At 37.4% G+C, this 24,019-nt stretch overlaps 1 protein-coding gene across 1 annotated transcript in view; it reads left to right on the top strand.

The window, feature by feature from the left end:
* The window catches only part of hnf4b (hepatic nuclear factor 4, beta), a gene marked incomplete at both ends in the record, with an annotated part of 56,386 nt that overhangs the window by 18,644 nt on the left and 13,723 nt on the right, over positions 1-24,019 (top strand). The window contains 7 exons of the mRNA XM_079263160.1: positions 12,603-12,774; positions 14,153-14,247; positions 15,419-15,525; positions 17,297-17,452; positions 17,859-17,946; positions 18,071-18,223; positions 18,478-18,735. Of these exons, the coding sequence (XP_079119286.1) occupies positions 12,603-12,774; positions 14,153-14,247; positions 15,419-15,525; positions 17,297-17,452; positions 17,859-17,946; positions 18,071-18,223; positions 18,478-18,735 (1,029 nt within the window). The remainder of the gene's footprint in view (positions 1-12,602; positions 12,775-14,152; positions 14,248-15,418; positions 15,526-17,296; positions 17,453-17,858; positions 17,947-18,070; positions 18,224-18,477; positions 18,736-24,019) is intronic.

Below are 24,019 nucleotides of genomic sequence, written 5' to 3'. Positions count from 1 at the left end.
ATTTGAAGACAAAATTTTCAGCCACCACTTCAGAGTCCCGCAGGAAAGAAAAAAACTTTGACTTTTTATGCTTTTCACAAATGCAAATCTCTTTCACAACCATGCAGATCCTTTTTCTGCAAATTTTTGGGCTCTTTTTTTTTTTTTTGCAGAGACAAAACTTGATTTACAAATATAAACTCTGAAATTATTTGCAAACATTCTTTTATTGCTGGATCCTTTATGTTGAGCTCGTAGATCTATTTTCTTTAGCAGAGCGGCAACAATAAGCCCATTCAGCTCTCGCACACAGTACCAGAATGCAAGTCTTCAGAAAAAGATGAATGAAATTGAACCCCCGTTTACCATCCGTAAAAACATCTTACAGACATTGTAGTCCTTTCTTCTTTCTGTAATTTTACATTGAAAATTTCCTGAAACTCTAATGAGAAAGAATGAAAGAAAAGCGAAGCATGAAATAGCTCATGGGCTTTGTCTCCTTCCCATTCTCTCCAGTCTAAGCTAGAAGAGAGGGATTTTTTCATATTAATAATTTTATTTAATTATCTGGCAAAGCTATTTTTTACACTCTGCCTGTGTCCTACTCCCACTGTGTGAGTTTATAATTTAATAAAGCTTCATTTAAAAGAGAAGTTGATTAAAAAATTAAGCTCCAGTGATCACCACAGCCTCAGCCCTCCCCATTTCATGAAAAGATCCGATATTTCATATTATGAAAATGTCGGGCAGAAATTATCACCGCAGGACAAGTTAATGTCTTTCATACAATCATATGAGAATGACAGTACAGCCCACTACAAAAGGTATCCCAACAAAACACAGAAAATTAAAGGAGATGAAACAATTTCACTCCTTTACTGAGGTCAAGCAATTTTTTCCTCTTTTTAGCTTGTCCCTGCTGCCTGCCTATCACCTAAAAGTTAATTTTTTCATTCATAATTCATATCTTCCAACCCCATATTACAGCAGGTGGCTGCCAAAACCTGTGTTACATTGCTGTGCAGGAGATTTCTTGTATGTCTGCCTCCTTAAAGTGAATGATGACACTTTATGGCAATGACGGATTAAAGGAGAAGAAAAGCAGTCCGGTATAAAATCCCCTGCTTGGTTTTATTGTAAAAAAAAAAAAAAAAAGAAAAAAAAAAACTGCACCAACAACCTAATTATTTACACTCACACAGACTCTTTGAAATATAATCTTCCTAAGTTATCCCATCTGTGCAGCAAACTGTACACATGCACACAAAATGTGCAAGCTGTCAATTCTTATTTCAAGAAGAGAAAAAAAAATCAAAATGATAAATGCAGTATCTACACTGCAGCTTAAAGCTAAATACCTTTTCACTGCTGGAGAAACCTAATCCAAGCAATTAATGCTTGAAAATTATAGCCTGGATCTAGTGGCAGTTTTGAACCATAAGTTATTGATTTGGAAATGAAAACCTGTACTCTTCAAGGTTAAATCCAGTCCACCCTCATTACTGCTCTGTCCTTGAGAGGCCCGCACCAGGGCTGCTGCAAGGAATAGAGAGGACTGGTTTAATGAAGGTGAATTTAATGGGATTTAATGTTGCTGGGGGCAATGGAGCAGCAGAGATATGGTTTTAACAAAGAGCAAGGGACCAAAGGTAAAGGCAGGAGAGCAGCCATTTTCCTTTCTTTTTATTTATTTCACATTTGGCGGAGGAAAGTAAAAGGACACTGGATTTTTATTTGACTTGACCCCAAGAGTTACATTTCTGTAGTCAAGAGGCCTCTTGCTTCATCTAGCATCATAATTCACACACAGTATAAAGCATTATTTCAATGCTCCTGATTAGAATAATATGCTGGGATCAATAGCTGAGAGCGATCTCATCAGAATTCAACTGTTTTTGGAATTTATGTATTTGACTTTCATATATTGAAAAAAAAAAGATTATATATTTGATTATCTGTACTGAAGTTCCCTTGGTTGACTGTTTAATTCCTCAGGATAAAAAAGGAGGAATAATAGGTACTAATGTTAGTATTATTTTTAATATTATGTGGGGATGAAGGCTGTAAATATATTTTATAGGCAAACAAGGGAGCTAAGTATTAAAAAGACATACATTTTGATAGTTTACAAACACAACTTGGTTTTTTTTTTTCTTGTTCTGCACAGGATAGTTTCCATTACATTCCTTAAAATTAAACTTCAGGACAAGTCATAGTCCTCTTTTTCTTTTAAATAACTTTTTTTGTTAATTTTGTGGAGCTCTCACAAATGCTGAATCCAATTTTCCTCATACATGTTGACCTTTCAGCTGCGAGGTCAAGATCACATGGCTGTGCCTTCAGCTTTTGTATGCTTGATGCGAACAATATGTTCCGTATATAAGATTAAAAGCCCTGGTCCTGCAGTATTACCCCATAAATATGCCACAATTTTGAAATGCAGGGAAAATTACTTTCATACTCAGTTTAGAAACTAATGTACATTCATTCCTTTTCCTTCCTTCCTTCTTCCATCTCTGAAAATCTGCAGGAGAGCTGACAGCTTGCTTATTCACATACAAAAATGACAACTCAGAGAGGTGATTGATGTGCGGTGCCATCACTGTGATATAGTGTTTAGTTGTTATCTGTTACACTTCTTAATAATAATTACAATGGGCCCACAGTCACACTCATTGCTCAGCGCCGCTTTCCCTCCCTTTTACACAGGACATTACCAAGTCTTTCATCCGTCACTACTTTTGCAGCTACTAATCAATCCCTTTGTAAGAACAATGATTTTATCATCTGCTTTACTTCAATAATACACTTTACTGCATTTTAAAAACTGAATCACACTCCTGATATAACACTGTAGGAGGGTAGGTTTAAAAAATAATTGAAACATTTCTAAAAGTTAAAACACAAAGGGAAGATTTCAAGACCTAAGACATATACACCACCTAATGAAAGCAAGCTTTTCAAAAACACTGACTTTCTATCAGGTCCACCAAGTGTGCATATGATATTTGAGGAGGGCTTCTCTAGGATCTTAGGAGGGGGCAGCGGCTGTCCAGTCTACCTTTTGTTCTGTCCAGAAACATTTGAGAACATATAAAGAGGAAGATCTGTGATATCTGAATGACAGCAGTGCTAACCCTGCATCAGGGATTCTGAAAAAATTATAATTCATACAGACATGCTAAAGGATGGCCCTGCGATGTACTGGCAAGCTGTCCACGGTGTACCCTGCCTCTTGCCCAAAAGCTGCTGGGATAGGCTCCAGCTTCCCTCGTAACCCTCACTCAGATCAAGTGGGTTTGGAAAATGAACGAGTGAATGAATGAATGCTAAAGGATGTTAAACTATAGCAGGGACATAATTCTTACTATTTGTTTTCCATATAAAAGTATTTAACCCCCAGATGAGGAAATCAAAGTATTGCTTGGCAACAAAAAAAACAGTACAACGAAACAATGAGAAAATAAATAGATCTGTGTAGCAGTAGATGGATATTAAGTGCACAGTGTCCGACAATAAGTGTTAAGTAGGATGTGTAAACAGTTAATAGTAGTGAAGCATGATGCCATGATGGCTGCTTACTGTGGAACTTTATGTGCACTGATTTAAACATAAAGAAAATCACAGCAGCATAGTAATTAAGTCAAAAACTGATAAAAGAAAAAAATAGTTCATCTCAGAGCAAAACATTTCTTCTAAAAAACTGTAATAATGTGATCAAAATGAAAACTGACCGTTTTTTATTTACTTATATATTTTCACAATTACACACGATCAAACTGAAAATAGCTGCAACCATATTTTAATCTTAAAAAAGGAACATCCTTAGAAGCTACAAGCCTGTAAAACAGGGGTCCTAACACACCACCACCCAATACATAGTGTAGCATCGTCTTAATTCAGCTCAGTCAACACTATCTATTACTATGACCAACCCAAAGTGGGAGCTACATATAATGGGTGTCCAGAAGTCAGGACTCACTAAACCCATCTCCATTTGGCTCCTACATAGAGCAGTCACATTACTGTGAACAGACAAAACAAATGAGACATACAAATTTTTGTATGGTCCAAAAATGTACATACCCATATGGTAATACAAATGTAATAAAATAAATACCATATGACACATTACACAATCCAGTATTTAACCTAAAAACAACATTATACGTTGTGCATGCAGTTTGATAGAGATTACATTCAGGAAGCTTTAGGAGACCATGTCTATGAAAGAGAGCATTAGTTAGAGAATCCTTAGAGGACCAAGAGATTTCTCTTATGGTTTTGTTTTGTTTTGTTTTGTTTTGTTTTGTTTTGTTTTGTTTTTTTTGTAAAATGAGTAATCATACTCTGCACACCTGTATTTACCAGTTCATTTACCTTGAAGAACTCCCATGCAATCCATGCAAAGAAAATAACCTTCCAGATTTTCCATTTTTAGAAGAACATCCTCTTCATTCGTCAGTGGCTGTTAGAAACCTTGTCAGTGCCAGTTAATCTCTCAAAATTACTGAAAAGAAAAAAATGTGATGGCTATAAAACAAGCCACACCATTCACAGATCTGTATTTTCCATTTGATCTTTGACTTTCATTGGTGCTATCTGTAATCCCTCAAATGTGACTAATGGGAAACATTAAGTACAGGTTTGGGAACAAGTGGTTTTAATTATAAACTGGTTCACAGAAGACCATGGAAAAGGAGAGTTCTTGCTTTTTTAATCATTCTTCACAGTACTCTGTGTTTTCCTTTTCTTGGCAGTTGTGCACATGTTCAGATATTACAACGAGCTGGAAAATAATGATCTAATATCAGACATTTAGCTATCAAACAGTTTTTCACTGGCAGCTAAAAGGCAGCAAATATGTTAAGGTAATGCTTTAAACTGAAACTCAATGCCCCGACTTTTTTCTGACATTGTAGGATGTAGAGTTTCCCTTTTTGAAGAACAAGAACTGTTCTCAAAACAGATGTGTGGCATGAAACCAGTCACACAGACTTGCTTTATTCCTTCTGACAAGGAAAGAGGCAAAAGGGAGTTTTAGACTAAAGTCATTCTTGAACTTGTTTTAGCAGCACTGCATTCAACCCACATCTTAACTTACTTAATCAACAGCACTTAAGGACATTCAAAGTCTCTAGGCAATAGTAACACCATGACCCTGAGACTTTAAAGGATGTCATGTAAGGGCATAATCACCATGACAGCCCTGACTCTAAGAGCCTCATTGAACTGAAATGGCAGGCTTTGATGTCACCCATTTTTTTCATTCCTGTTAACTAGTGCCAAAAAGAAACTTGAGCAAGTAATATTCTCTGTGTGGTCACAACATAGAAGTCTATAAGACAAGAAACAAACTGAGGAGCTGACTTGAAAGGTGAGGCGGTGAGGAACTATTGCCATAATCCCTTCTCACCTATAAGGAGGGAAAAACTGTCACCAATTTAATGCTCCACATTGGCTGCAGATGAATTCTGGATCAGTAGGCAATATTTTATGAACCTTTACCAACTGGTAAAGTAAATTAGGAGAAAGGTCAGTTTGTGCCCAACTTGTCCACTTATAACAAGCTTGGTACTGAAGCAATTTCAACCAGAAAACAGTAGAAACTTACAATGATGCCACCAACTGGTGAACCTAAATGTATACTCACATAATTACATGGAAATATCATGATGTTTGACAAAGTCATTTTTCCTTGTAAGCTGCACAATTCAAATATTTTAATACACTTTAGAAGCTTAATAAACAGTTGGTTCCTTCACTGTGTCCAGCCTAATCGAACACACAAAAACATCACACACCTTTTCCACCTAAAAACTTAACAGCTGCCCAACACTACATGGTCAGTCATATACTCCATGCTAATACCCCTTATTTTGGATTTATATGGTTCAAATAACAGTCACATCTGCGTACACTTTTTGTGACAGACAGCATGTTTGATTTATGAATGAAAGTTTTTTTATCCAGTGATCACAGTTGAGCAGTCTTTAGTTTAGGTATGAAAGCACTGAGGAGATATTAATAACACAATCAGAGTGATTACCTTCATATGCAGCTCCAAGTGTCAGGCTCTCAGACCCCATTCAGAAGAGGTCTGGGCTGAATATGACCCATCCTTCCGCCAGGTATATACAATGTGTCCTGGACTATAGAAACCCCACCTACACAACTGAATTCCTCTAAGCTGCCAGTTTACCACAGAGAGGAGACAGGAAATGCATTGCTGCTTTGTACCGATAAAGAACCACAGCGTGTGCATGCATGCAACAGCTTTTAAGATTTGGACACACCTGCACACTCATTGAATGGATAGAATTTTCATTACATAGTAAAGCAGTCGAGTGGTCACTTGAGACCCACACATTTACTGGAAAGTTGTCCTCTTGTGATCAAATCGCTCATACATAATTAATAGAGCTGAAGCAGCAGGTTAATCAAAAATTGTTGTTACTTCTTAGGAACATGTAATAACTTCATTAGTTGCAATTAACAACTATTGTAATTAATTCCATTTAATCACCACCCCAGCTACCCGAATCCTCAGTTGAATTAAGAACTAAATTAATTAATATAAAGATCCTGATGTTTTGAATGGATCTAGTTTTTTGTTTTGTTTTGTTTGATTATTTTTCACCGCTGGGGATGATCTGATCTGTTCAGGTCAATATCGTGTAATCAGGTGTTTAAAAGGTCACAAGGTAAGTAAACTTCACAGAGTAAGGGTTAGGGTTAAGGGGTGTTCAAAGCGTCTGCTATGTTGTCATCCAGATGCTGCAGTGTGATGCAGTTAAATAAAACAAAACACAGTTTTATCACAATTGATCCCCTTGCTCGTAAACACCAAGTTGTAAAGTGACAATTGTCACATGACAGCTCCAGGAACGTATATAATAAATGTCAGCTTACCATCAAAACAAGTCAGAAACACAGAGAGTTAGAAACTTGTGTAGTAATACTGTTTCTGAACTCTATTTCATCACTTCATGTTAAACGCTTGGCTTAAAACCCTTTGTGCCTGAGCAAGTCTGGTATTTATACCGGTCCCCTGATGGATACCTTGTCACCATAATAATTCTGGCACGCTGTAATAAACATAAATGCATTTTTTTTTTTTTTTTTTTTTTTCATTTATTTTGTTACATTTTCTTAATAGGCCAAATAATCCGTCATTTCTGTCCATTTCTTCTTGGATCTGGTGTTAAAAGGTAAAAACTTCAAAGTTTCATTTAATATTTTCTTCAGCAAATGGGCTGATCCATCTTAAAATATAATGGCTGCAAACATGTATGTTTTTGTCTAGTCAAGTTTTAGTATCACTTTTTTCAAAGTGCTAAACTTATGGTCACTGCTTCCTGTTAACCTGGTTTTTCTATTGGAAGCTAAAGAACAAAAAACAGAAAATGATCCTTTTAAACTCAGGAAGAAATTTTTTCTAAATGCAGTCTCAGGTAAAGTAATACAGCTCTGCAATATTTCTACAGTATTGCTCCATATTGTTTCCACAATAGAATTTTCTTCCACGTGATCAGACCACGCTACTCTCAGCCATCTCAAGTTCGATCCTCTACTTTTCAACTAACAAGATCTCTGCCTCAGTCGTTCTGTCAATTGAGTTGCCAATTCGCAGTCCCCAAGTTAAATGTCAGTCATCTAAGATCTGTATGTGTCCATCTGGAGAAGACGTTGGAACAAACAGGTTGCAGGGCCTCAAATGCCTCCAGACATGGTGTTGTCTGCAACAGTCTCTCTCCTGGTGAGCGAGCGTTGATGATGAATAGCCACCCTTCCACTGTTTATCGCCCTACTAAATCACTAGCATGTTTTTATGGCCATTTTTTTTGCATTGTTTTATATACCTACTGTTTTCTGAATCAAATCCAAAAGCCGGGGTTTCATGTTTTTTTACTGCATATCATATTAATCTTTGAATCTTTATCATTCTATTGTGTTCAGGTGGTTTTTTAGATCTAGCTATATCAATCATATTTAGAGTGACAAATAAGAACTTTTCCTGGACTAGAGAAATGTTTCCCTGAATAAGCTTTTATCTGAAAAGGAAATGCCAAACTTGATTCTGGTATTAATTCTGTATTTTCTATCCTGTAATGAAGCATTTCTGGGTTTTCTTCAAACTTGGCATAATTGCTGTTGATGGGATCCCCTGAGATTTACCGTGGATATCATTGTGAAGATGTGCCGGTCCCCAGTCTAATGCTCTTGCCTCTGTCTTTTGATATAGTGTTAAAGTTTTTGATTTACTTTTATATTTCAATTACTTGTATATTATCTTTATTCAGACTTGTCTGCACCATATGTTGCATGTGACCTATAGTAGGCAGGATTTTTTTCTCCAGTTGTCATTGTGATTCTACATTCATTTATCATGGACATGACCGCCATGGCAATATTTGGACCTCAATCTCAGGAATGTACTTTTTATAGATGTTATCTGAATGCTTGCTGAAACGTCCCTTGGTAAGTTACCAAAGCTTAATGTAAGTGTCCTTTTCTCATTCCACATGTGCCTGTGGTTAAAAACTATATTGTTTGAGATTGTGCTAAATTTTGGTGCATCTCTCCTTTCACATTTATAAATTCACATTTTCCAATCTACTCGCTGCATTGGCAGCTGCAGTCCCAAAACATGAAACTGCTTTCAAAGCTTTAAAGAACTGCTACAATGAATTTACTTATTCAAATATAACACACTTTTGGTTACTGAAAACAAATCATTTTAATTATTATCTCATCTCTCCATAGTCTTCCTCCTGTTTCCAGTTCTAGTCATTTTTAAATGTGTAGATTTCAGAGGACCTTGGTGAAAAGCACTAACACTAATAGCAATATGAAACCAGCTTGGCTGATCTCCCAGCAGTTCATGGCAGCACTCTGATATGATGATTCCTTTGTTCCTGAGGCAGTCAGGAAAAATCTTATCTCAGTGTGTAAATAACCCAATAACCCAGCAAGGGTTGTGTAAATCTGCATATTCTACTATCTGAATCATTTCCCTTTCCCATTTTACTTGGTCCAAAAACTAGGGGGTCTTTTCATTTTTTGGCACAAAGGAGCTTTCTGCTGCAGTTATTTGTTTGTTTGTTTTCTCATAAGTATAATTTTGAGCCTAAGTTCTAATAATGTATGATGAAAATATGAAAAGATGCCATTCTTAGCGCTTTTGTAAATCCAAACAAGGCATCATCTAATATTACCCATTTCAATGTTGAATGCTGAGATCAATTTTAAATAAGCATATGTTTGCATGCTGGTAGTTTTTGATAACTTTGATAACTTGTGAGTTAAAGTAATAAAACAAAACACAGATGCTATATTGGAACAAATATCAAATTATGCTATTATTTATAAGTTTTAGAGCTGCCTTTGTGATGCTGAGCTTTAGTAAGATTTGACTCTTGCACAGATAGCTTATGAATAAAACTGAAGCTGATTTGACTGCATGTAGTGTACTTTGTCTCCCCCTAGTGGGTAGAAAAAAACTGTCTCAACAGCTGTCTGACTGAGATTCATCCAAATGACTGACTTTATCTTACAGGAAATTGACAAATACAAGTGAACAGAATTAAATTAACCTCATGTTATCACAACTCATCAGTGTTTTATTCTGTGATGGAAAATTATAAATTAAGAAATTAAATTTTCAGCAACCTAAAGTATCTGTAGATAGAGCTATATACTGCAGAACATAATGGTCATGGCATAATATATTTCTTTACTCTGGTGTGTTTTGAAACTAGACATTCAATATTCATGGGTCATTTTTAACTCTTCTGTGATAGAGTTTCAAGAACCAGAGCAAACCATTCTGCAGTCCTGTTACGACTTGGTGATTTTATGATCCATCAATCACCTAAACAAAGCTCAAGTGCATGAGTCACTGCCAGGGGAGGTCTGACCTACGGCCTAGCACGACACTGAAGGAAGGAGTGCTACTCACCCAGGAAATCCCATTACACCAAAGTATGATGGATATCATCACCATGGAAGCTCATATGTACTCTGACATATAATTTGTTATAATTTGCAAAAGAGAAAAGAGTGTGCTTATGTTCAAATTTATCCCTGTGATTTACTTTGTTAGAGTTTTTTCCCAGTGTACACTCTGGTTTACAGTGTATTGTGAGCATCCCAAGTATGATGTCTTCTATGCTGTATTTGTGTTAGGAGAAAGGCAATCCAGTTGACAAAAATGTGCACATTTTGATTTTGTATCTATAAAATTGTATTTATTCACGTGTTGAAAAACTGACTGAATTACTTGCTTTTAACATTATTCATAAATGCTAGCTTATGCTCTAGCATTGCCATGAACAAAATGGACAGAATTATTATCAGGTTATCATGTCCTGACACGACATTTGCACATTGAGTTTGTTGAAAAACTATCTAGACAGTAAAGATATTTGTGAGATTCAGTAGAGATTAAACTTGCATACTCGTGTCGTTTTAATCAAGAGAGTCTAGATTATATGAAGAAGGACAGTAGTGCTGATCAATAACACCAAAGATATGTTTCCATCCTTGTGAACAAAGGTGAGCGCAAGCGAGTAGCCCGTCTTCATCAGGAAACTAAAATGCTTTTTATCAACAGAGGGAGACAAAAAAAAGCGATGTGCTGTAAACAAATGTCACATGTGCCCCCTACAATGAGGCATTTTATGGTATCACTTTCCTCAAACATAAAACAAAAGGTTAATCTGGCACCATGCACTCTTCTCGTCTGCCACTCTGTTTGTGCTACATCCCTCGTCTGTGTTATATTGATTGCCCAAAGAAAAGAGAATAGTACGAAGATTTTGAGCTAAAATTCAATTTTTAAAAAAAACAGGAAGAAAGAGCGTATAACCTTTGGACAATTCTTTGACTGTATTGACTTCTAAAAATGCCATTTATCTTCCTTTAAAGAAAAAAAAGGAAAGAAAAGACAAGAAAATGCCACAACATGTAACTAAAGGGTCCTTCTCACGTGTCTTATCTATTTGTTGGTCTTACAGTGACTCTTATTTATCTGTCTCTGAACTTTCCCCTCATTATGCTGTATGGACTGAGGGAAAAGCAAACTAACTATGGACCCAACTTCAGTTCTGAGAGGTCACTGAAAGCAGGTCTTCACAGAGTGAGCTTTGCAACACACCACGAGAACATTAGAAGTGACACTTTAAAGAGGATTAGGAGTGCACCAAGAAGACAGAAACAAACAAAGAAAACAGTCAGGAAGAGAGGGAATTTGACTCCCACCTGAGAGGTGTGACAAAGAGTGGCTGAGCTGAGTGCACGATCTGCCAGTTAATACTGATACATGAGGAGTTTTGCAGATCAAGTGGTCTGAAAACTGCAGAACCTCGCCGGACTCATGAGGCTTACTGGGACCATCCTTACTGCAAGAGACACAAAACCTTTCAACATCTCAATGCTGGTATCACTTCAAACAAATACAGCAGGTATGAAGATCACATTTTCTCTTACAGCACTTCCCTCCTGAGTGCTGACTTTTTTCCAGAAAAATAACTGCACTGCAAATATATTCTATTATGGTTCCACTTAATTATTATTTCAATTTAACTTTAGCTGATTATTGTTTGTTGCTTCCTAGCTGGTCGACTTTCTTTAACTTTTCAACATTGTCAAGTCACTCAGTCAAAAAAGATTAAAAAACAAGGTGGTTTTCATTCTGTCTTCAAGAAGATTTATTTCTTTGTATGAATTATGAAGATTGCTGGAAATCTCATTTTGTGTAATTCCACTAATCTTCTCAAGTCAATATCAGTTTGGATTTGAAATATTCTCCATGGTTCAATCCCTGGTCTTTATCCTAATTAGGCCTCTGTTGAGTTAAATCGGGCCAGTTTTAAATGAGAAAGCTGCGCTTCAAATTCAGATAACTGCAAGGCAAACTGATCTAATCTCTTAATTCAATCTAACTGATCTTTGACCACAGAAAGCATTTTCCTTGTTAAATTGTAATCCCCAGCTGCCTCATCTGCCTAAACGAAGTGTGCAATTTGCAGACATTATTGCCTGGGGTCTGTACAGTCTCTGCAGCAGCAATCAAACACTGGCAGGATGCAGTGTGGAGAAGGCGAAGGGAAGACTGAGTGCCCAGTGTAAAATTAGCCAGAAGAGAGTAGTGGACTTTGGTTCACCACTGGCCTCTAACTGTTTTAATTAAATGGGGAATTTCCTCCTCCATCTGAGTAATAACTGGCAGAGCTCCTCTGAGGCCTTTGGCATTCACATAAAGCAGTGATAAGTCTACCAACTGTATAACTCTGCTTTTCTTATCATCACACTGTACCTGGCAGGCCTGTGAAACGACACCCAGGTGAGTCTGTTGTTCCAAAGCTGTGCAAATGGACAAACCTACTTTGTTAGAGGTGGAATAACGTTCTTTACGAGCTCACACTGATGAAAGAGATCATGAGTTATAATCACCATCATGGAGCATGGCTGCCTTTTGAAAAGCTGATACTTCCAGGAATTTATTAAATGCGTCAGTTGATCTTGTGTAAATCAGCCTTTTCTCCCGGCATGTTTACTGACAACTGTGCTTCATCAGAGATCTGGGATTGTTTAAGGATGTTGTCTATGATCTTCCCCAGATGCACCAGTGTCAGCACCTACTTTATCAGTGTCGCAAGCTAATGGAGGTGGGGTGCAGTGTTTCATATGTGCAGACAGAGCCACGGGTAAACACTATGGTGCATCCAGCTGTGATGGCTGCAAAGGCTTCTTCAGAAGGACAATTCGCAACAACCACACATACAGCTGCAGGTGAGCTCCATTATACTTTTGCCTTAGCATTATTCTCAAAATAGTTTCAAACATCTGACATTTTATAATGAATTCTTAGAGGCAGACATTACACACAAGATGTGGCGGCAGTGGATTTTTTTCTTATGTCAAGGTCTTTTTTTAAAAAGAATCAGCCATTGTGCTGAGAGTGAAACAACATATTGTGTCAAGACTAATCCTGCATCTAGTGTCAGATCATAAAGCCCAGAATTTCCAATATGTGACATTTATTAATTTCATATGTTAAACGTTGTTTATAGGCTCTATGGAGCGCCGCTGCATATGTAATAAAAGTTGCAAAAAGCCTCTAGTGGCTCCAAGCGGAAACTAGTGAAGTCTGATAAATTGCAACTAATAATGTCACTTGAATAACTGTTGGCTGGGTCTTTCTTGAATATTAAAGTTCCAGTATAAAACATTCAAGCAATTTAGTGACAGATTTGCAATTTGAGAACGATATCTTTATTTTAATCAGTGTCAAGTTTTTATTAGTGTTAGAATTGTCCACTTTTGTCAAAAGGCAACACAAGTCTTATTTTGCTACTAGGTCACACACACTTACCCTGGGCCCTACACCTCTAGATAGGCTTCACAGAACATTCTAAAATGTTGGGATGTTGAATATAAAAAAGATAAAGATGAGCACTTACCAGACCTTTAGCTCACTTCTCTGCATAAAGTGTTACCATATTAATATTGCTATTATAACCAAAACCAGTACAACAAACCAAACACCTGATTCTAAGTCCTTCCATCACTTCATCCAAACTCTCTATTTGTAGATTAAAGGTTTCCCTTTAAATATCTTCTTATTTCCTTCAGTCTAATTAGTTTCATCATATTTTATCTTGTTCACTTATTTGTTTATTTATTCCTTTATTTAAGTTATTTATTTATTTATTTATTTATTTATTTATTTATTTATTTATTTGTTTGTTTGTTTTAACATTTTGCTATTTAAATGGTCCCCTGTTCATGGACTGGATGACCTCTCCAAATTCAATTTTAAAGGACAAAGGACATTTTACCTCTGTAAAATTGTGCTAGGTCTTAAGAATATTTTTATGCAAGGAACTGGAATTGGGCCTAAGTCTTTGCAGTGCTAGAGTTGTAATGTGTATTATGTAAGGTTTTAGAAGATGGATCAAAAATGTGTGTTATAGTTGTGTAATTTGTAAGGATAATACAAAACATCTACTTTTAGTCATTTATAAATAACTTTATAGAAACATAATATACAATTTATCGATTGTATTTCAGTTGTTTACAGAACAAGAGCTCTTTGTTCATGAAATCCAAATTTCTTTCAGGAAAATACATCATATTAATTTGTTCTGATTCATAAACATTTTTACAGATTCAACAGGCAATGTGTGGTGAACAAAGACAAAAGGAATCAGTGCCGGTACTGCAGACTACGCAAATGTTTCAAAGCAGGAATGAGAAAAGAAGGTCAGAACAAAAGGCTTCTGTTTTTATTTTATACAAGTTGTTTTCATTGTTGAGGTTACAGAACAGCCTGCATGTATACAGTATTGTGATGTCAAATGTTTCAAACACTGATCATGTAAAAGAAAAAAAAAACAAGGAATTGTCTTTAGCTTGAGAAACAAAGAGTATGTCAGTGTTTAACTTCATGACTGTTTGTGTTCATTGGCCTTATCTTCAACTGGCTGTTACAGATAAACAGGGAGATTTAATCATAAGAATTTGGCCTCCACAAATGAATTATTAACATGCCTGAGTATAAGCAAATATTAGTTTTGCATATTTCCCAGCAGGATGTAACCCCCAACTCACTGAATTAAAGTTCAGGGGTACAAATGTAGAGCTTTACCTGACAAATTTGTCTGATTTCCATGCTAGAACATTTCTGACCTGAACAACAGCTGTTGCAATAAAGTATTACACATTACCCGGATCCTGTCTTGTTATACTTGAACATGCTGCACCTGATTATTCCAAATCCAGACATAACTGCTGATTCAGAGGAGATTCATCAGGAGCAACAGTGTATCAGTGACATACAGAAGGGTCCAGCAGCTTTTCCTTCTGAACATCTAGTTAGATCAATGTGCTCACTTCAAGAAAGCTTCTGATGAATGAACACATTGACACTTGCTCATGTTGTTTTACTTTGTGTAGCAGTTTTTTAAATTAGTCTGTGGCCAGCATACATGACCATTAGCATGGCAGAATCTCAGGCAAGTAACCTCATATTCAACTCTATTTTTTTACTCATGAATCCAAGAGGCTATAATAAAATCTAAACAATCAAATTAAACTAAATCTCTTTAACTTGTTTTGCTGTGCAGCTTTCTGTCTTCTTTACACTTTCTACCAGTGTATGCTCGAGATGACAGAAAGTGATAAATGGCAAATACAAACATATTCCAATAGTATTTTCTTTTATCTTTATCACATATATCTAAATGAAAGTTAAAATAGAAATGTAGGTCCTTTTCATAAAACCTTCCAACAATTCCCCAATAAATTACCAAGAAAAGACTTTAAGTGAGACGTTTCTCTCAAAGTGTGTGTCTGAAGGGGGTGCAGGATCAAAGTAGACCTGAAAAAAGCAAAAAGCTTTCTCTAATGTCTCGTTTTTCACTTCAATCTCCAGCTGTTCAGAATGAGAGAGACAGCATCAGCAATAACAGAGCCAAGGGAGAAGCAGCGAGCACTCTGTCTATGAGTGCACTGCTACTGGCAGAGGCCAGTGTGCAACAGGTAATGAGCTGACATGCTAAGTTTTGTGACAAAAGCAGATCTTTTTTTCCTTAGATATGATTACCAGCGTATTCCTTCTCAGGTTCTGGAAACCACTTATATGAAGGACAGAGATGAAAAGTACTAAAGTTACATTTTAGACAGACTCCCAGTGGGTTGGATTCAGTTACTTCCAATTGAAGAAAAGGATAAAATTGCTGAAGTACCTCATCTAATCATGGCCCATTCATTGCTAAACTTCGTCTGGGTTTGAAATCTACTGTTATCAAGTGCTTTTTTTTTCCCCAAAAAAGTGCATTTTCAGTCCCTAATGTTAAACATCTGCAAATGAAAAAAAATTTAGAAAGTAAAAAAAAAAATTAACAATTTAATTAATAATGTTTTTGACTCCCTCTCTCACCTCCACATACATAACTGCAGCTAAATTTAGCAGAGTTGAATGTATGACACTGTTCATAATTATGTATGCAGCAAGATACAATAGTGACATCATGACAGGATGATGTTATACCAACATGCTAACATATGGAGATGTAAGCAAGGACTGTAGATAACAGAGTAAGGAAAATTGGGTCACTACACAGACTTACAGGCTTTTTCTTGTTCTGCACCATCTTAGGATACATTCACATATGAGACTGGGCTGTATAAAGTACAAATTATTATTTACCTACTCATTAAGAAAAATAGTAAGGTGTGCCTAAACAGTATAATTATCACTGGATACGTACAACACTTTCTCTGGACCAGAGCAAGCCTAAGCCTGTATAGAACCATAAGTAGATTTTTTTTTTTTTGAGTTCCCCCTGACCATCTCAGCACCGGGAGTGTAATTTCATTTCATTTCATATACCAGTTTATTTGCAGGGCTGCACGGTGGAATAGTGGTTAGCACTGTGGCCTCACAGCAAGAAGGTCACTGGTTTGATCCTTAGCAGGGAGCGTTGCTCGAACAGTGGCCTTTCTGTGTGGAGTTTGCATGTTCTCCCTGTGTATGCATGGGTTCTCTCCAGGTACTCCGGCTTCCTCCGACTGTCCAAAGACATGCATTTTAAATTGCCCATAGATGTGAGTGTAAGTGGTTGTTTGTCTCTGTGTGGCCCTGTGATGGACTGGCAACCTGTCCAGGGTGTACCCTGCTTCTCGCCCAAGGGCTGCTGGGATAGGCTTCAGCTCCCCTGCGACCCTTCATCGGATTAAGCAGTTTCAGAAAATGAATGAATGAATGAGTTTATTTGCATGTATAATTTGCTAAACTCGTTTTGTGTTGCAAGCTGGCACGCAACCATGATTTGAAAAAAGTATATATTGGAGTTTTTTTTTATAGTGTAGTTGTAATTTCAACCATTATTTTAACATTACTACTTTTTTAATCAAGATATGTTTACACATCAAGCAAACTTGTGTGCCCCCTAGTGGCATGGAGGCCCAAAATGGCTGCATCGTTTGCTTTTGCCTTGGGCCAGCTCTGCTCTAAATTTTTTGTCCATTCAGATCTACTTTAGAGACATACAGCAGGTCCTCGCCCTGAGACTAGAGGGGGAGGACCACATTGTTTAGGGATATAAATGTAAATGCACAACACACACGATCCTTAATTTGTTAGAAAAACATCCTCTTCCTTCATTCTGTTGCTCATCTCTGTCCATGTATACTAACTGTTGTTGTCATTCTCCCTGCGTGTACAGATCCCCTTAACTACAGCTACCTCTAAATGTTTGCTTGTCACTTGAGCTTATTTTGAGCTCATATTGTGTTTTTTCCTCATTAGTTCCCAGTCTTGCTCCCACCTCAGAGTCATGACATCAGTACTAAGAAGATAGCCTGTGTGGGAGATGTGTTCGAGTCCATGAAGCAGCAACTCCTCCTGCTGGTGGAATGGGCAAAGCACATCCCAGAGTTTTGTGGCCTCCCAATAGATGACAGGGTAAAAGGAGGACTAAATACCTCAAAGACCTTTCATGCAAGCACATGACTTTAAAGGATTAAGTATCATAAGTATCAATAGCTGATTTTTTTGTATGTTTGTTTGTCTTAGAAATCTGCTTGACTGAATACATTTCTGAGATGTGTTTGATGCCTTAATTCAGGGTGTCCAGCTCCGGTCCTAAAGGGCCACAATCCTGCAGGTTTTCCACGTATCCCTGCTTCAAAACACCTGACTCAAACTAATCAGTCGTTGTGCAGAACTTCATTGGCTGTTGGATCCATTTAATGAAAGCCAGGTGTGTTGGAAAAGGGATACACCAAAAACCCGCAAGACTGACTTTGGACACCCTGCCTTAGATGGTTCATTCCCAGGATGCATTTGATGTCTGTATGACTGCTTCCAGGTAAACCTGCTACGAACCCATTCTGCAGAACATCTTATTTTAGGGGCAGCAAGACGCTCACTTCCTTACAGCAATCACATTCTTCTTGGTAGGACACAAACTTCTGATGACTTTCTCTTTCATTTCTTTTAAGTGTTTTGGAAACTGTTTTAAGTACAGCCTGTATGTAATAATTTTGTCTCCTGCTGGATATGCTCTCGAACACTGAATAGGTAACGACTTTGTGATCCCACTGAGAGGAGCGGAGGTGGAAGTGTCCAGAGTGGCTTTTAGAATACAAGAAGAGCTGGTCAAACCTCTCAAGGAGCTGAACATCACAGACAAAGAGTTTGCTTGCCTCAGAGCCATTGTGTTTTTTGCCCCAGGTCAGTCCCATCTGGAACAGAAGGACTTTTACAACTTGCTTGTGTGTGTAGGAATGTAGCTCAAAAACATACAGCATTCTTTTTTTATCTATCATATTTTTTTTATCTAAAAAACAGTAATTTAGAGAGACAGTACTGGCTCTTTCTTTTATTTGCAATATATGTCACTAATTCCCTAATAAGAACATTTACTTAATACACTTTCATTTTCAGCCTTTACACACACATATAATCCTCTACCCTTTGCCTTAAAGACTGTCCAGGGCTTGAGAGCCCTCAGGTGATTCGACAGTTGCGTTTCCAGGCCCACCTTCTTCTAGAGGAAGCAACATGTGAGCAGCGAGGAAGGTTTGGGGAACTTCTGCTGACCCTTCCGGCCCTGCAGAGTGTTACCTGGCAGATGGTGGAGACTCTCCATTTGGCGCAGCTGCTTGGTGAAGCCAAAATAGACAGCCTGCTGCAGGAGATGCTGCTTGGAGAAGGTATCCAAACGGGACAAGGAATATGTGCAGGTAGGATTAAATATTGACCCATACAGGAGCAGATGTGGGATTGCGTGAATGAAACATTTTCAACATTCAGTTATGATAATAGAGCTGGTCGTCAGTGTCACTGTGCTGCTTTTCTGGCTAATAGAAATGGTGTTGTTACACAGACTTACAGACTTTATTGTACAGCACCATCTCAGGATACATTCACATGTGAGACTGGACTGTATAAAGTACAAATTAAGACATACCTACTCACTAAGAAAAATAGTAAGAGGTGCCTTACTATCAGGCTGTTTTTCCCCTTGCCTGATCTTATACTAAGGTTTCTCATTTCAGAACAAGACTTGACTCAACATCAGCAAAATGACCCGAGAGTGTCACCTACTCAGCCTGGCTCTGTTGTCTCTCCTGTGTCAACATGTAAGCAAGTATCATCTCACCAGTCAGATAAAATATAAAATGTACCATCTTTTTACTGACTAAATGTGAACAGGACTTTATTGATTTAAGAAGTTTAATTAAAACCGTTGTTGTAAAATAAGAATAAAATGCATTTCCATTAATATCTTTTATACATAAAAGTGATATAATTGTTAATCCATTTTGAATCCTCATATGAAAAATGCCATGGCTGAAGCTTGTTTATCTTGCACAGCTCTTGCAAACGGCATTCCTGCTGCCCACACAGACTCGCACTGAGGTGAACAGACACGGAAAACCTGCTGGTCTGGCCACGACATACCTCTGATGCGTGCTTTCAACAGACATTTCAAGAACCAATGACTCAACTGAAGATTAGAAATCTTTGAGATTAAGACAGAATATTGACCATATACTGTAAAGAGCATTTTATATAAATTTACATAAATACACATCCATCCATACCCTCAGCTGAGACAAAAGAGTAATAGTCTTCTATTAATCCAGTCATGCTTCTTTTATCCGACGTTGTTCACTGGTTTTAGAATATGACAATATGAACAAAATTCTGAATGTTAATTTATGCAGAAACTTAGTTATTAAATCACAAGTTAGAATGATGTAAATGGAAGGTGTAATTAAAAGAAGTATCTCATTTTGGAAATAGAAGAAAATTACTGACATGGAACAAGTTAAGATTGTTAAAATAAGCATAGTTCACCTACTGATTTTTAAAAAAAAAAAAAAAAAAGGAAAATCTTTGGTGTGTACCGAGGTCTGAACTGCACAACACAGTGTTTGACAGCAGAGGTTGCTAAAAGCTTGTTTCATTTAAAAGCCCACAGTGATTTGGTCCAGATTTGCCTCAGAGAAATAATTATAATAATAAATAATAATTCAATCAATAATTAGTTGCAGGGATGTTGAAGGTTAATGGACAGAGAAAGAGAGATTAAAATAAGATCATTTTGACATCTGTGAAGGTTTGTATAGAGAGAGTGTCAACCTTTTATGATTAGGTTTTTATTACATTTTTTTTTGTTGATGTTGATGTGGTGAGGAAGAGGAGGGTTAACTACACCATGCTGAGAGCTGCCACAATGACTTGGGATAATTTGATCACAAGTGTGTTCTGCCAAGTCAAGCCATATTTCTTCTTATTCTTTAGCCTTCATATTTTCATCACTTTATTAAAGAAAGAAGAGGGCCACATCTTTTTCTCCATTGAAGCAAGAGCAACCACACTAACACAACACTGGGTGCAGTTAGGCCTTTAGCTTGTAATTAAAAAGAGGAAGTGATGTTGTTTGCATAAACACTTATATAATCTCATAAAAGTATGTGATTCAGTGTTATAAGATATATAAAAAGCTTCTACTTCACATATACTGGGTCCTCTGAGAGTTTACGTTTCCCTGAAAGGATTTACTAAAATAAATGTACTTGGCTTGCTTCCTTAATACTGCAGCCAAACATAGTGCATTAGTTTATATACACCAGCTTGTAATCTTTCAGTGAAGACAAATAAGGAAAGACACACTGTTGTGGCAGTGAGATGCTGTGGAGGGCAACACACAGCAGATCTGATCACATCAAGAAACTATATTTTGATTGGTTATTTGAAAGTGAATATCCACTGAAGAAATAAGCATATTTCCTTAAAGACATACAAATCACAACACAAAATTATTATTTTGGCCTTCATGGTTTTCTTTGCGTGATTTCTTACCTATCCATACAGTTTAAAGGTGTGAAACTCTGCTGACATTTGGAAATAGCTGTTATCTTTTCTCTTTAACTTAAGTTTGTGTGAAGGAAAACTTTTGTTTTTTGAGCAGGTCTTCACTGGTACGTTTTAACTTACTCTGGAAGACTGAGTGGGTATAGCTAACTGCTGCCTTGTAATTGGCATTTAGGTCAGTGTCCTTTAATTTCAAATCTCTGCAAATTTGTTTAATAACAGCAAGTTTTCCGTGCTTATTTCAATATTAAAGTAAAATTTACAATAAAGAGCTGACATGTTGGAGATTTGTTGTAAATCCCATGACATATATAAAACCTGTAGTTTTTATGTTGGGACATTCCCACAATGACTGAAGTGAGGAGATGACAGTCTCCTTACTGGAACAGTTTGGCCTTTTTATTGTGATGCAATGGTGATTATTCTTTCCAGAGAAGAACATGTCATAATTTCCCACAAGGTGAGCCATGACGCAATAACATATGGGAATGGAAATTAAATTAAAAGTAGGCTATTAATTCTCTCATTTTAACATTGTCAAAAAGTTCTTTCTAAATCAACCCATTACATTTACATCCAGGATATATCCTGTACCAGCAAGAGTTCAGTTCAAACTGACAAAAAGTGTAAACAAGATCAGCTCCAACAACTGAGATAAATTGGATTGTACTCGATGGTGACTCATGTTTATTAAAACTGAATTTGTCTTAACTATGTAGATTAAATTATTACATGTTAAAGTTTTTTTCTTCTTCTACTGTTTTTACTGATGACCAGTAGGGGCAAAACATAAACTCTCCCACCCAGTACAGAGAAACTTGGAAACAAATGCATGACCGAATGTGTGTGCAGATGGCCATTCTTTCTTTAAATGTTCCGCTGGGCCTCCTCTTTCACTGCAAACATCACAGCATGATATGGCATCACAAGATTCAGGATCACTTTGAAGAATAATGCTGGTAAAACATCTCCACTTAATGCAGTCTAAACACAAAAACACAGGTCAAACTTTCAGTGACTCAGACTGAGGCTTTCGCTGTGTTTGAAGGAGGCAGAATATTGACTGATTTCCCCACTTTATATCCCTGAAGTGTTGATTAATCAGTGTATTGTTGTTTTTTTCTGACTTTTGATGTTGATAAACAGCTGCTATAAATTAGTGATCAAGTCATATGTTACCACTTTTTAGCTTCATAAGCATCAACAGTAAACAACAGCCATCCCAGCTGACACGCACTGATAGACAGATAATGCCACATTATCATTATGTTATACTGGTATGGTGCGACAATGGAGAAAGGGTTGGATCAAGGTTGTTACAATCAAAGCTTTAAATGCATTTTCATCAAAGCTAAAAACATTTTTTAGCCGTGGCAATGCACATCATATTAAGCTGGAGAATGCTATAGAGCAGGTTAGCCAAAAACAATTTTTTTTTTTTTTTTAAACAAATAAAAGACTAATGATAGAAATAAACTGAAGGGACGGCCAAAACTATCACTTTGCAAACTATTTTACAAACAGCATTTAAGAACAGAAAAACTGTTGCTACATTTAAACTTTCCTTTTACATATTAGGAAACTGATATAACTAGAACTGTATTTATATTTATATATATATATATATATATATATATATATATATATATATATATACACTACTCACAAAAAGTTAGGGATATTTGGCTTTCAGGTGAAATTTATGGAAAATGCAATATGTTCATGCTACAGTGATATAATATCATAAAAGTAAGACATTTAAGTAGAAGGATGCACTACTGATTTCCTCATCTCAAAAAATTCATTCAACACAAAAGGTAACAACAATGGTAGTTACACCACAACAAAAAATTTGAACGTCTCAATATCTCGTCATGAGCCCTTGAGTATCAATTACAGCTTGACAACGACGTCTCATGCTGTTCACAAGGCAACTTATTGCCTGCTGAGGCATGGCATCCCACTCTTCTTGAAGGGCAGCCCTCAGGTCATTGAGGTTCTGGGGTGCAGGGTCTCGAGCCTCTATACGACGGCTCAGCTGATCCCACAGGTTTTCAATGGGATTCAGGTCTGGAGAGAGTGCAGGCCATTCCATTTGAGGTACACCAGTCTCCAACAGCCGTTCCCTGATGATGCGGCCTCGATGAGCAGGAGCATTGTCGTCCATGAAGATGAAATTAGGCCTGTGCTTTTCATGTAGGGGCACAATCACTGGATTAATGATGTTATTCAGGTAGTATGGGCTTGTCACTGTACCATTCACAAAGTGTAGGACACTTCTGTACCAAGTGGACACCCCTGCCCACACTGTAACACCGCCACCACCAAAAGCTCGCCTGGTGACAACAGTGGCTGATGCATAGCGCTCTCCCTGACGTCTCCAACATCGTTGCCGGCCATCATTTCTGCTCAGTGTGAATCGACTTTCATCAGAGAACAGCACTGAGGCCCACTGGTTCCTCGTCCAGCGTAAATGCTCCCTGGCCCATGCAAGACGATGATGCCTGTGCCTGGTGGTGTGGTCAGGTACCCGTGCAGGTCGTCTAGCACGCAGACCACGCTGATGGAAACGGTTTCGAATGGTCTGACGTGACACTTGGGTGCCTCTCACCTCTCTTTAAACGTGCCTGGAGTTGAGTGGCATTCATCATCTGGTTTCTCAGGGCAGTGTTCACAGTGTAGCGGTCATCAGCACGGGATGTGGCCAAAGGACGTCCACTTCTAGGCCTTTCTGTGACTCTTCCAGTCTCTCCATATCTCTGTTGCAACCTGCTGATGACACTCTGTGACACTCCAAGCTCAGTGGCCACTTCTGTCTGAGAACGTCCTGTTTGAAGCATCGCAATGGCAAGGGACTGTTGTTCCATTGTTAGGTGTCGTCTTGGTCTCATGATGTCAAAATGTGAACAGCATGATGAGGACAACTGTTTAAACACCAGCTCTAATTGAACCAGGACATTTATTGGTCAATTCAAGGATCACACACCTGCCGTGATTTTTGCCGTTAAGCTCCTTGTTAGAGAACAGCAACTTGTGCAAAATTTATTGAAACATTTAACAGTTGGACATGTGCATTTAAAAGCTTAGAGAAGATCACATTAAGTTCACCTGTACAGGTTTGAATGCATTTTAGGCTTGTTGTGA

The sequence above is a fragment of the Telmatherina bonti genome (assembly GCF_933228915.1).
Source record: "Telmatherina bonti genome assembly, chromosome: 1".
In the NCBI taxonomy this organism is placed as follows: domain Eukaryota; kingdom Metazoa; phylum Chordata; class Actinopteri; order Atheriniformes; family Telmatherinidae; genus Telmatherina; species Telmatherina bonti.
The sequence above is the reverse complement of the archived record's forward strand: the minus strand, read 5'-3'. Positions and strand labels throughout refer to the sequence as shown.